Source organism: Sarcophilus harrisii, chromosome 4, assembly GCF_902635505.1.
Source record: "Sarcophilus harrisii chromosome 4, mSarHar1.11, whole genome shotgun sequence".
Classification (NCBI taxonomy): Eukaryota; Metazoa; Chordata; class Mammalia; order Dasyuromorphia; family Dasyuridae; genus Sarcophilus; species Sarcophilus harrisii.
Window position 1 is genome coordinate 275638180 of NC_045429.1, and position 14429 is coordinate 275652608.

Here is a 14429-nt window from a genome sequence, read left to right on the forward strand (position 1 = left end):
GAGGATGTGAGATCATTCATTCTGATATTGAGTTTATGGGTGCATCGCAGCAGGGATTAAAAAGTAGTGCTTAGCAACTGTGCAATTCTGGGACTTTGCATTCTACTGGTTGCCTATAGCAAAATTTCATGTGGTGAAAATTTGATTATATGGTCTCTGAAGTTCATAGGCTTGTACATTTAAACTTTAGAGGTCATCATTCCCAACTTTTGCATTTAAGGAACTGAGACCCAGAGATGTCAAATGGCTTGTCCAGGGTCATAAAGCAAGTGTCAGATGTGTTCTCCCACTTTGCCCAGTAGTCTCCCTTTCAACTGTAGAAGTCTTTCTCTCTCCACCAAAGAATCCTTCCTTTTATCTTATTTCTTTCCCAAGGTTTTCTACTAGACCTTGCCCTACCCTTGACCTTGAACTTTGGATCTGCACTCTTAAAGCTTCTCTGCTTTTTTTTTCTTCCCCCTTCCTTCCAGCACTAATTGCAGTGAAAGTATACATGCATTTAACACTAGTATGAATAATTTCACACTTAGCATTTAAATTTCTGCCCAAATAGCCATACTAGTGACTCATCCACCAACTTTTTGGCCTCCTGGTCAGCCACTTATGGTGCTTTGTGCTGTAATCTATAAACTGGATCACTTGCTAGTCACCATTTGAATCCATGACTCACCCAGTATCTCTTGATAGGATAAATCAACCCTTCAGACATTTATTGTCCCTTCTTTGAATTTTTATTTGTCATGTGATTATTCTGCACAGGTTTCTTTCCACTGAATATCATACATAAGATGTTTTATGCTTTTTATTTTGGATATATTGAGGGCAGCCTTGCGAAGTTCATTTTAGTTCAGTTCAATGATATTCAATTAAATTCAATTCAACATCACACTGAATATTTCTACCCTGATTCACTGGACAATTTATACATTACTGTGCTGATGTGGCAGGAACTGCATATGTTCTCATGTAAAATAAGTGTGTATACACGTACACAGACATTACATATGTGTATAAAAACACACAGAGTGGGTAAGGAGTTTATTTCAAAGAATAAGGGGTTTTAGAAATAGGCCCAACAGAGACAACTTTGGCTTTAATAAGCCAGCTTGTTCTTGCTTCCAAAGAGACCCTGACCCAGTATAAAGGAATCAGTGCAGCAAGGCTAAGAGGTCACACTGATTCTCACATTCTCTGCCAGAAATCTTTAAAAAAAAAAAAAAAAAAAAAGCCATTGAGCATTCCTAGTAGAAAACTTTGTGCATCCTGCCACCTACTGGCTTTCTCCCACTATTGTACAACAGCCCCTATTAGCCACAGAACCATAGGTACTATACTCATTCCAGTAAACCGGTCCTTTTAGAAATCAGATATTGATTTTTCTTAAAAAAAAAAAAAAAAAAAAAAAAAAAGCAAATGAACAAGGGCAGCTAAGTGGCGCAGGGGATAGAGCACCAGCCCTGAAGTCAGGAGGATTCAGATACTCAATCTTCCTAGCTGTGTGACCCTGGGCAAGTCACTTAGCCCCAATTGCCTCAGCCAAAAAAAAAAAAAAAAAAAAAGGCAAATCAACAGAATAGACTACATAAGGAAAAAATCAGAAACACTATAAGCAGTAACTCTGTATTTGGTAAGTATCAAAACACAAATTACTTGAAAAAAGAACTTTCTGTTTAACAAGAACTGCTAGAAAACAATTCAGCAGAAATTAAGTTTAAATCGACATCCCACACCATTTACCATGATAAGTTTATAATGGCTACATGAATATAAAAGATCACACCATTAGAAAAGGACATGATCAGGTGAGTATCTTTCACAGATTGGGGGAGAGTTCTTAACTAAAAGAAAAAGGAAAGTATGATTTCCTTCCCCTTTCCCCCCCCCCAAAAAGGGATAATTTTGACATGAAGTCTTTTTTCCATGGGAAAAAAATCACTATTTTGCATATAATAAAGAAAATTATCAACTGGGAAAAATCTTTGCATCAGTTATCTCTGTACAGGACTGATGTCTCAGATATATAAATAATTAACATAAATATTTAAAACAAAGATACATCATCTTTTGGTCAAATAATATAAATAGTTGTCAAAAGCAATGCAAACTAGTAACAATAATGTGAACATCTGCTCTAAATCACCGATAATAAGAGAAATGCCAGCCAAAATATTTCTGAAGTTTTACCTCATCCCCAGCAAGGTGACAAAGGCAAATGATGAAGAGATATGAATTGGCCTAAAGCATTCTGGAAAAGAATTCAGAACTCTGCTTTAAAATGACTAAACCATATAACTTTGAACTAAAAGTCATCTTGCTAGATGTGTACCCTATGGAGGTCAAAAACAGAATAATCCCAAAATACTCATAGCAGAGATGTTGACAGTAGCTAAAAAACTGGAGGCAAATTAAATACCCATTCACTGGGAACTCTCTCCATAAAATATCAAATCAGTATATAAGAAAAATAGAAACAGGACAGAAGTCCACGCTGAGTAATGAACTCTAAGCACTCTTGTGCAGGGAAAGGAAGCAGAGACTGTAGGGAAGGGAGGTGGGAGAAAAGGGGGTATCCCTGGGGCTCTGTGAGCATCCTGGGCAAGATGCCCAAGAGGAGCAGAAGGAAGCCCTAAGGATGATCATCACAACTCTTTCAAGTAAAAATTAAGAACTTCATCCATGCCTTGAAACAGATGCTACTGAAGATAGAGACTAAGTCCATCATGATATAGGAAGACCTGGAAGCATATTTCTAGTTACTTCACTTAGAGCTGAATGAGCTAAAGGTAGGGCGTGCTATTGATGATCAAACAGCTAACCACATTCGTGAGCTCCAGAACTAGCTGGTGGCCTGCCTCCAGGTTTGAAAAAGTTCAGAGGAGCTTCTGATAGCATTTAACAAGACATGCTGTAAGAAGACAAGTGGGATTTCCTCCAGGTTATCAAACAAATCAAAAACAATGTGACAGGACTTCATCGTTCCAGCTCTTGCTGCAGCCTAAGGTTAGCAACCACACAAGGCACCTTATAATGGATATTTCTAGTAGATCCTCAACTTGCTCCCAGTGTCCAGGATCCAAAGAAGGACCTCAGAATGTCCCTGGTGATAATAAGTTTATAGTGGCTACATGATTATAAAAGGTTGCCTCATTAGAAAAGGACATGATCAGGTGAGTACTTTTCACAGATTAGGGGAGAGTTCTTAACCAAAAAATAAAAATGAAAAGGTGTGATTTCCTTCCCTTTTCCCAGGAAAAAAAAAAGATAATTTTGACATGAAATTTAAGTTTTTTCCATGGAAAAAAATTGTATATAATACAGAAAAGTGTCAACTGGCCAATCTTAATTCAGAAAAAAGTTGAAAAAATGTGCTTCACTTCTCTCTTTGCAATGGTAGACTATGTATAAAATATTGCATATACAGACACAATTTACTGAAACTGTTTTTTTTTCTTTTTAAATCTTTGTTATAAGGCATGACTCATGGTAAAGTGGAGTGGAGAGATATTCAGAAATTAATGTGGTATAAAATCAAAATATGTAAGAAAAATAAGGTTTTTTTAAATGGTCCTACAAATGATGGGCCCACAGTTTCCTTTGTCTCACTGCCATAAGAGCCTGTGGGTTTATTAAAACTATTGTTGGGGCTTGATTTTGGCTGGCATAAAAAGGGCTAGATGAGTAGAAGAGGAGAAAACAAGTACTTTGTGTGCTGTCTTGTTTTCCAGCATTTATATATTTATTATGGGAAACTTTAAGATGAGGCAAGCTCTTCGGAGATTTATTTAAATGAATAGAAAGGCCTCTATTTGAATAGTTAGAATTGATAGTCCTCAAAATGGACAGTGTAGGTAATTATGTCATGCCACAGTACTTAATATTGTCAGCATGTTGCTTCAGTATGGAATTTCCCAACATTTTTCTCAGTGACTTTGGTTTCAATAACCAAAGCTCTGCTGAACTAGGAATGAGTTATGCTGGCTGCATATGTAATTTTCCAAAGACTAAATGAATTTATAAATCATCAAAGAAAGACATTTCTCTTGGCTCTTAGGGATAAATCCTGAATTTATTCATTGGCAAACGGCTTTTGTTTTTGTTTTGTTTGCAGTGAACTGATATCCAAAAAAATTATGCCTTCCCCTCCCCCTCTATCGAGACTCCAAAGAAACAGATTTAACAACCCTAATGTGGAAGAAAGGTTAGTAATTCTTCCTTCTCCTCTGAACACAGATATTTATGAGATATCTTGGATTTGGTCAACTGGTACCCACTGACTTTGGGATTTTTGTTTCCCCCTGGTTATGCGAATTCATGGAAAATTCAATGTTAGTTATTCTTCTGTCCTCAGTACTCCTCCTCCCACATCACCTGAAGGCAATAAAGTCCTTATCATTTCATACTAATCTTAAGTATGAAATTCAGGGCAATAAGCTTATTATTTTTAGATTATCTCCCACCTAATCTTCCAGCTCATCTGCTAAGTGATATTGCTTTGATCCTCCTCGAACACCTCTGCCAGTCTTTGTAAGTATCATGAGTCCAGGATCTACCAAAAACTACACAGCCTTCTTTGCCATCAATGGTTAATAGAGCAGAGATAAGCATTCACTGAGTATAAGTCCAATTTGAGAAGAATTAACTAATATTTGGCTTTCAGTGATTCCAGAAAACTAAACGGGGAGCCCATCAAAACAAAGGGATAGATTCAAAACAAGATTGATTAATCCTAGGTTGTCCTATTACAGAAATTACTAATTTCATGGTTAAAAATGGACCCACTTCTTAAAGGGCCTTTCTGTGTACAAGTTTCAGGTAGTCTTGACCTCTGACCTATAAGGTATCCCTAGAGCAATACTTATTGACTCCCATTTTTCCTTAGCTAGCACAAGAAGCCTCCAATTCTTTTTTTTTTTTTTAAAGAGGTAATCAGGATTAAGTGACTTGCCCAGGATTTCATGGCTAATAAGTCCCTGAAGCTGGATTTGAACTCAAGACCTCCTGACTCAGAGCTCAAGTTCTATAAACTGTATCATCTAGCTACCTCAGCCTCCAAATTTTTAAAAAAAAAATATATATATATGCATATATATATCAACTAAGATTATATTTCATGGTTTGAGTGTGGGAATGAGTTGAGCCCGAAGTTTTCATAGAAGGACAAGTTTTGTGTAAAAAAGTAAATTGTTACAATAATAAAATTTAACTGTGGAGAGTAAAGAGACCCAAACATATATAAAGTACTTTTCAAAATGTAAAGTGGTCTATAAATGCTAATTATTATTATTATTATATTATATAGCACCTCACCTGAAACACTGTTCTAGTATCCAATTAGTGTGCTCTAATTAGGGAGGAATATGCTTTAGAAATGTGAATTTTTCCATATAAAATAGTTAATAAGTACAGTCAAAGAGTATGAAATAAACAGGATCCCAACTGAAGATTAAGTAAAAGTGGAGACAGTCAAGCCAAAAAACATATTTGAAGAATAAGTAATAAAAGAATATAAATAATAGCATGAATTTTATAACTATGTTAAAAAATAAATACCCTAAATCTCAGATTAAAAAAAGACCCAAAAGCAACAAGAATTTTTATTTTATTTAGTTTATTAAAATTAACAGAGAACTTTAAACAAATTGTAAATACCGCTATGGAAAAATCCTATGTAGGAAAGAAAATTAGTCCACCTCCCCCTTCCCTTCCATCAAGAAATTATGAAAATAGTACTTTTTAGGATTAGATTAGAATTAGGATTCTCCTAATGTGGAAGAAAGGTTGGTAGATTTTCCCTTCATGCAGGCCCAGAAGACAGATATAGTACCATATGTCTTGGGAATGGTGGAATCTTTATTCCTGTCTCTACCTTCCCCTGAACTTATTTTTCTTACCAAACTCCTCCTAGCCAACCTGGAACCTAAATGAATTCTGTTCTAGATTTTCACCAACACCACTTCTAATTTATTTCTGCCATTTCCCTACTTTTAAAACTCTTTCTAGGGTAACTATACATCAGTATAAATGAGGATTTGTTCTAGAACACCACAGGAGAACATAAGTGGAAGGGGTCTAATTTATAGATGAAAAGAGTTTCAAGTTTACATGTTGTAATGATTCTTATGTTTTAATTCTAGTCTTTAATATCATTTATAAGCCCCTAAACCTGTTCTTGGTTGGATACCTTTGACCTTTAATAACCTCATTTTGCTTGATATAAATTTTATTTTCCTGTGGATTTGCTTTCTTTTTTTTTTTTTTTTTTTTTTTTTTTTTTTTTTTTATTTAATAGCCTTTTATTTACAGGATATATACATGGGTAACTTTACAGCATTAACAATTGCCAAACCTCTTGTTCCAATTTTTCACCTCTTACCCCCCCACCCCCTCCCCTAGATGGCAGGATGACCAGTAGATGTTAAATATATTAAAATATAAATTAGATACACAATAAGTATACATGACCAAAACGTTATTTTGCTGTACAAAAAGAATCAGACTCTGAAATATTGTACAATTAGCTTGTGAAGGAAATCAAAAATGCAGGTGTGCATAAATATAGGGATTGGGAATTCAATGTAATGGTTTTTAGTCATCTCCCAGAGTTCTTTTTCTGGGTATAGCTAGTTCAGTTCATTACTGCTCCATTAGAAATGATTTGGTTGATCTCGTTGCTGAGGATGGCCTGATCCATCAGGACTGGTCATCATCTAGTATTGTTGTTGAAGTATATAATGATCTCCTGGTCCTGCTCATTTCACTCAGCATCAGTTCGTGTAAGTCTCTCCAGGCCTTTCTGAAATCATCCTGTTGGTCATTTCTTACAGAACAGTAATATTCCATAATTTTCATATACCACAATTTATTCAGCCATTCTCCAACTGATGGACATCCATTCAGTTTCCAGTTTCTAGCCACTACAAAAAGGGCTGCCACAAACATTCGTGCACATACAGGTCCCTTTCCCTTCTTTATAATCTCTTTGGGATATAATCCCAGTAGTAACACTGCTGGATCAAAGGGTATGCACAGTTTGATAACTTTTTGAGCATAGTTGTGGATTTGCTTTCTTAGCCCTCAGTTATGAGTCTGGAATATCAGCAAGTAAGCAGGGCACTTTCTTCCCAAGGCTTCACCCCTCCCCAGTGATTTTTAGAATATTTTATATTCTAAACATAACTGGAAAATTCCTCATGCTCCACTCTTCCCCATCCAGTGCGAAAAATTTCCCCATTAAGGTGCCAAACCTATCTAACTCACCTCCCAGGGTTTAGACCTTCACTTTATTTACAAATCTGGAGATTCTCATGCTCTGTCCCTGCCCCATCCATCCATCCATCATCTCCTTGGTTCTGGCTGATCCATCTGAAGCAAATTCTATTATCCAAATCTTTCCTACTTAGTTCAGGCTTAGATACCACATTTCTCTCCACCACTACATGGCTTCTCTTGCCAAGATTTCCTAAAGATGCTCGTAAATTCTGAACCTGAAAGCCATTTGTAGACCCACCCCCAACTCGCTATTCATTGGTAGGGATTGAACCAATGAACACTGGACACTTTTCCTTACACCTAGCTCCTGCCTCAACTATTTCCCTCAATCTGGAGCTTAGGGATTAGGGTAGAGCCTAAAAATTAATAAAATACATAGTGATACGGTGTGATAATACAGCAATATCAATACACACAACAACCATCATGGTCTGAATTTCCTCCCTGGCAAACCCTTTCTATGTCCTTTGTTCCGTTTCAGTGGCAGTGATCTGATTCCCAATATGAAAGTGACTTCTTCTCCCCCTCCATCAAGAACCGAGCCGAAACAACCAAGCAGCCCACCAAACAGCCCCCGTCTGGAAGGAAGGTTTGTGTTCTCCTGAGGATGGAGCAGGGCTAAGAGTTGGGCAAATTGTCACTCTGGCTCCTCCCCCCCCCTTCCCCCCCAGAAGCAGCCTATTCCCAAGTGGTTTATGGTCAGGAAGATAGGGCCACTGCTTTCCTACCCAGGTAGGTCTGGCAACTCCCGAGAAACACCAGGAGCCTCCTGGAAGTTCCAACACTCCCTCAGCTCCCCAGCAAAATCATTCTTTGGAGCTTGCTCAGGGGGCCTAGATAGATCTCCCGCACCACCCTGTGGCAGTTCTGGGAACTCCACCACTGGGCTGGCGTGTGGACAGGCAGATGATTTATGAGGAGCCTGTAGTGTGCACTAAGCATATATAAAGGGATATATATATATATATATATATATATATATATATATATATATATATACACTATTGCAAATGTAGAGCTTAGAGTTGACTCTGTGGATCTGAGAAGTATCAACACAGAGATGATCACTGAAATGAAAGGGCGCAGTTCCAATGATCTGGTGATGAAGAAAGCCATCTGCATCCAGAAACAGGTCTGTGGATCACAGCATAGCATTCTCACACTTTCTGTTGTTGTTTGCTTGCATTTTTTATTCTCTTTCTCATTTTTTCCCTTTTTGATCTGATTTTTCTTGTGTAGCAAAATTATTGTACAAATATGTATACATATATTGGATTTAACATATTTAACATATATTGGATTACCTGCCATGTAGGGGAGGAGGTGGGGGAAGGAAGAGAAAATTTGGAACACAAGGTTTTTGTAACATTGAAAAATTATCCATGCTTATGTTTTGAAAATAAAAAGCTTTAATTAAAAAAAATAAAAGGAATGAAGGGGCATCCGAAAGATGAATGTAACAACTTGAACAATACCAACTCTATCCCTTTCTATCACAGACACTCTGGGGAGGAGAAATACCCTAAATTCATCACCCAATGGTCTCCCCAGTACGTGGGAACTGTAGACAAATATTTACTGGGAGTCTTCTAAGTATCTATCACTATTGGCTTGAGAAGGATATACAGATGTTAGCTTTAAAGACAGATATGCTTTGAAGGAAGTTTTTCACAGTATTTGCGAGCGCTGACCCAAAAACTTCCACACACTTTAGAGTCCAATAAAAGACACAGCTTTCTTAGGACTAGCTGGGTTTGCTTGTTTCTCACAATGGAAATTCCTCCACTCTAAACCCAAAATAATGAAAGGACAGAGAATAGGAGTTTCTCAAATCAGTTCTAAAATTTTCTATGCATTAATATTCTATTGACAAGTTGACTTTATTTTATTTTTATATCAATATTTTATTTTCAAATATATATATAGTTTTCAACATTCATTTTTGTAAAATTTTGTGTCCAAATTTTTCTCCTTCTCTCCCCTCTCCCTAAACAGCAAGCAATCTGATATAGGTTAAACATGTGCAATCCTTTTAAACGTATTTCCATACTTGTCATGTTGTGCAAGAAAAACAAGGTCAAAGGGGAAAAAACATGAGAAAGAAAAAACAAATAAAAATAGTGAAAAGACTATGCAAAGCTGACTTTATTTTCAAGTGCATCTTGGGGTCCATTTTATTTTAAGTGAAGTCAGAAACTAGATTCAGTTCAAAAACTGTAAAAAGGAAGAAGGCATTCAGCTCCTGGAACCCAAGGGAGGTGCTCAATGACTGAATTCAATATGCCAGTACTTTCTTCAAAATATAAGCATTTTATTCCTACTCAGATCTCCCATGTGGGACAAGGAGAGATTCCAATCAGTCAACCAAGAAAGGACCCAAAAGGCCCTGTATAATAATGACTAGTGTGGCAGGGGCTCTGCAGGAAAGGGAAAGAACCAATCCTGTAATTTCATTGTGGTAAGGAATGTGTGGACACAGAAGGAAACCTACAGAGAACTGTCTAGGAGGCTGAAAAGTTAAAGGACTTGTAATTTCAGTTGTACCCTATTCTTTGTGATCTTTGTTTGGGGTTTTCTTGGCAGATATACTGGAGTGGTTTGCCATTTCCTTCTCCAGGTAATTTTACAAATGAGGAAACTGAGATAAAACAGGAATAAGTGATTTGTCGAATTCACACAATTGGGAAGTGTCTGAGACCAGACTTGAAGTCCTATAAGCAGTACTTGAACTTGGGCCTTTCCGATTCATCTCTGACATTTATATAGTCCTTTATAAAGTTCACAAAATTCTTTATCTACCTTACCCTATTTGATCCTCCCCAACAACCCTGTATCATTATCTCCATTTTACAAATGGGAAAACTGAAGTCAGAGGTAAATTTGTCCCTGTTTACGAGCTAGAGTCAAAGGTTGAATTTAAACTTAAATCTAATACATTTGGTCCTCAGAATCCACTTTGCCACACTATTTCCTCAAGGATTGTGGAGACAAACAGAGAACCTGAGACATACATAGCCCCTGATCTCAGGAAGCTTGCTGCCTAGATAGAAAAATGAGGAATACACAAATGAAGAAATCATTCCACCAGAAAATGTGTGTTAATTATCAACTGGGCATAATGGATTGAGCTGGCCCTGGAGTCAAGTATACTTGGGTCCTGTGCAAGTCTGTCTAAATCACTTAATTTCTATGCCCCAGGCAGTTCTCGGAGACTATAAATTAGGGAATGGGTGCTGATATATATCATTATAGAAGGTTCCCTATACTGATTAAATGAAAGGGACAGTCCAAAAAATTATGCCAAAAATCCAGTGTTTGGCAAGGTAGATGCTGCATTTCACAAGATCACTGCAGGCTCAAGTGCTCAGAGACTCTAAAGACAGGTGAAGATCCTTTCTCTGTGCTGGCAGCCCGCGTATGCTGTACAGCTTACCAGTAGAAATGGTCCCTCAGCCCTAGAACAGATGCTCTGGAGAGGAGAAATGCCCTAAATTCACCACCCCATGGTCTCCCCAGTGCCCGGGGAATCTTTTTAAATTGCAAACACTAGAGTGAGAAGGGAATAGTTCTGGGTTCATTGACTGTATGGGGAGCCTCCCTTTCTGACTGTTAGCTGAACCCCTTGCTCCCTCAGCTTTCACCCCGTCCCTGAGCCTCCAGAGCCCTTCTCTGTACAAGCAGGATCTGGGGAATGTTGAAGGGAAGCTGATTCTAGTGCCTCAGAGCAGAGCTGGTCCTCAGGCTTGTCAGCGAAGCACGCCTCCAACTTCTCAGAGAAATGTGCAGTGAGGCGTACAAGGTCCCATATGGCCGTGTGTGGATTTGTTTAACCGATGGGGAGGGCGGCATTGGATGGGGCAGAAACGAGTCATTAGGCCCAAGAATTTCAGTCTGTTGAAGCCAGTAGACCTCCTCCTCAGAATAATGTTTGTTGCCTATATTCATTAGGAAGAAAATGGTAAAATTAAGATAAAAATTTAATTTTTTCCACATTTAAGTTCAGAGGCTCCTTGAAATCTTATCCAGACTCCCAAATTAAGAACCCCAAGCATTGTGCAATGATAGTGTTTAAAAAAAAAAAAAGAATAAAACATTTCTATAGCAAGATGTGTGTACACATGTACACAAGTGTATGTATACATACACACATGTACACACATGCACTTGCATGCACATACACACGTGTTTTAAGGAGTTTAGTCCACAGTGAAGCTTTGGCTATAAAGAGTCGCTGATGACCACTGACTGATAAAATGGCAGGAAACAACCCAACAAATTGCTGGATTAGACTGGATTCAATTTCAGTTAATCTTGCCAGAGGGAAGGAGCCAGGAAGAAGGAAGTCTCTAAAACCCTCAGCTTCCAAGTCTCCAAGGCACAGAACTAAAGCTTCCATCTCTCCAGCTCCGGAACATTCAGGCCCCAGAATGACCCAGGGAAAATGTTCTTTCGGAGTGGGGTCTCTTACCTGCCAAAGCCACCACTGTGTACTCCACAAATGCCAGTGGCTCTCCGTTGTAGGTTGCTGGGCTGGTGAAGAACTATGTCTGCCTTTGAAGTCCAGTGACTAAATCAGGAACACGTTTGTTAAAAAGTCTTGAGAGGGCCATTCACCTAGCAATCCCTTAGCCTGTTTGTTTAATCTTTGTACAGAGAACAGACATGGAGGAGGAAGGCAAAATAAATGGCCCTGAGAACAGGGCTTCCTGATTCCTTTAGCAACATCCCAGTGTGGAGGGATAAAGCACCCAATAACATTTGAGGGGTCCCCAGGTCGGTGTCACGGGGATGGTGAAAGAATTCACAAACCCAGTGTCCAAGTTAAGGGGCGAAAAATATATTACTCTGACAATCAGCAGGCTAAATTCCAGAAGGGATTAGTAAAGTTCTAAGAGAGAGGAGACCCCTTTATCCAGCTTTCTATCATTGACATGCTATTACTATGGCCCAAGGAGTAGTCTCTGGAATTTGTTTCTCACTGACCAACAGATTATCTATAATCAACTGAGGAGTGTTCTGTTCACTATTGTCTCAGGAATTTGATTTATGGGCCAGAACACTTTTGAGTATGGGAGGCCTCAGGGTCAGATTCCAAAGTATCATTGACTTATTGTTAGAACAGAAGCCCCCTAAGGTCAGGGGACCTCAAAATCATTACTGTCTTCCTTAGAAGCTATATTATATCACCAGGGTAGCTTTATTTATTCTGAGTGTATCATTCTGTCCTCTGAGAAGTAAATTCCTTTCCCTTCGATTTTAAAGGTAGATATCCATTATGTAGAAACCAAAGATAAGAGTGCTAAGACCAGTCTAGAAAATCTGAATTCAAATCTGGCCTCAGATACTTACTAGCTATACAGTCCTGGACAAATTACTTCATCTTTCTCATCCTCAGCTTCCTCATCTGTAAAATGGGAACATCTCCCTCCCAGGATGGTTGTAAGGATCAAAGGAGATCCCATATATAAAGTGTTTCACAAACCTTAAAGTGCAACGTTAGTGCTGTCTGTTACTTACAAGTAGAGAACTTCATCAGATGAGTGTTACAAAATCAAATGAAAAAGTGTCACAATTTTAAAAGGCTGTATATCACATCTCTTAAGAATCAGCCCCTCCTGCCACATTGTATGTATTCAGAATCCCTTCCTTGTCCCACAGTCACTGTTCTTTTGCCCGAGCCTTCAACCTATAATCTCCACTGGTTTAATAAACCAAGGTTAAAAATACTACCAGAGGAATGAGACAGAAAGTATAAATTCTGACCAGTCATTTAATTTAGAATCATTGTAATGTATAATACACTAAACTTTTATTAAACACCTGGCACCTGTGTTGTGTACACAAAACTGAAAAGGGGGTACAGGTGGGGGGAGGCACCCAGCTGGGATAGAATGGGAGCATGACGATGGTGGAGTCATACCCAAGCAGTATAGCTGGGGTGGGTGGGAAATGAGCCTTTTTTAAATGGAGGCTTTAGGAGGAGTTTTTGCTCCACTCTCCATCAGTGGAACAGAGATGAATGAGGATTAAGTACCAAAACTGATGATTTCCTTGTGTTGAATTTGAATGGGTGGTGGAAGGGAGGAGAGCACCTTCTTAATGGGGAACAGGGGAAGGAGGAAAGGAGAGAATCTGGAAATCAAAGTTTTTAAAACAAATGTTAAAAAAAAAGTTTTTCATGTAACTGGGAAAATCAAATATTTTTAAAAAGTTCAAAGCATTATACAAATGTCAGATGTTACCTTATGTAATAATATGATATACAATTATTTCAGAGTCCTAGGAAACTCTTCAGCCATCCCTTTCACTGGAGACAGCCAGACAGACACCGATATCCTAGCATTTATCAAGGCCAGGCAAAACTTACTGCAGAAAAAAGGTAAGTCTCCTCCAAGAGGTAAGAGCATCTTTGCTAGGAAGAAGCCTTCAGAATGAGCAGCACAGCCCAGGCTATTTTGCTGACACAGACAGCACCAAATAAGGACAAGGGATTATGTGAAAGATGGGGGGGAAGGCCTGTATATATAGGTGCAAATGTTTTAGGGAAGGGGGAGTGTCTGTATATGTGTGTGTATATCTCTGTGTATATATGCATGTCCAGTAGAACAGCCATTTGGTGAGTTCCCCAGCCCACCATTCCAGTTCTCAAGGTGGGCAACATTCAACCATGAATATAGCATTCATAGGACACATGACTTTACATTTGAAGGGGGCACTCCCTCCTTAATTGAGTCACTTCAGTTGTTCTCCATCAACAAGAAAGAAATCCCCTTTCTTGCTCCACCTTCTCCAAAAACATGGAAACTGGGTCATGGCTTGGAAATTTGTCTAAATTCCATGTGATTATCTAAGTTTCCATATTAGTTTTATGTCACTGGTTTGACCACTGGTGGTCAACAACATATAAACACTTCAGAATTTATGATATTTTAAAAATCACAGAGTAAACATTTTTTTAGTGCATCCTATATTTGGGGAAGTTGATTTCTGGGACCCAAGTACAGAATTTTTCATTTGTTACTTTTTTTCATCTTTTGGGAATTGACCTAAAGTTCTGACCCATTGAGATAATTTTTTTTATCCAATTCCACCATCCCATGTATTAGCCTTGAGGTCATCTACACATTTGACAAGCATGTCGTCTATGGCTTTATCTACAT

General features: G+C 38.3%; 1 protein-coding gene across 4 annotated transcripts in view; it reads left to right on the top strand.

Annotated features, from left to right (window-relative positions):
- Positions 1–14429, top strand: part of KIF6 (kinesin family member 6) — a 433287-nt gene that overhangs the window by 402292 nt on the left and 16566 nt on the right. For 2 of the 4 annotated variants that reach the window (XM_031964905.1, XM_031964904.1), the window contains exons 20-22: positions 4109–4198; positions 7751–7858; positions 13545–13648. In XM_031964905.1, coding sequence (XP_031820765.1) covers positions 4109–4198; positions 7751–7858; positions 13545–13648 — 302 coding nt within the window. The remainder of the gene's footprint in view (positions 1–4108; positions 4199–7750; positions 7859–13544; positions 13649–14429) is intronic. The other 2 variants (XM_031964907.1, XM_031964906.1) reach the window with 2 other exon arrangements.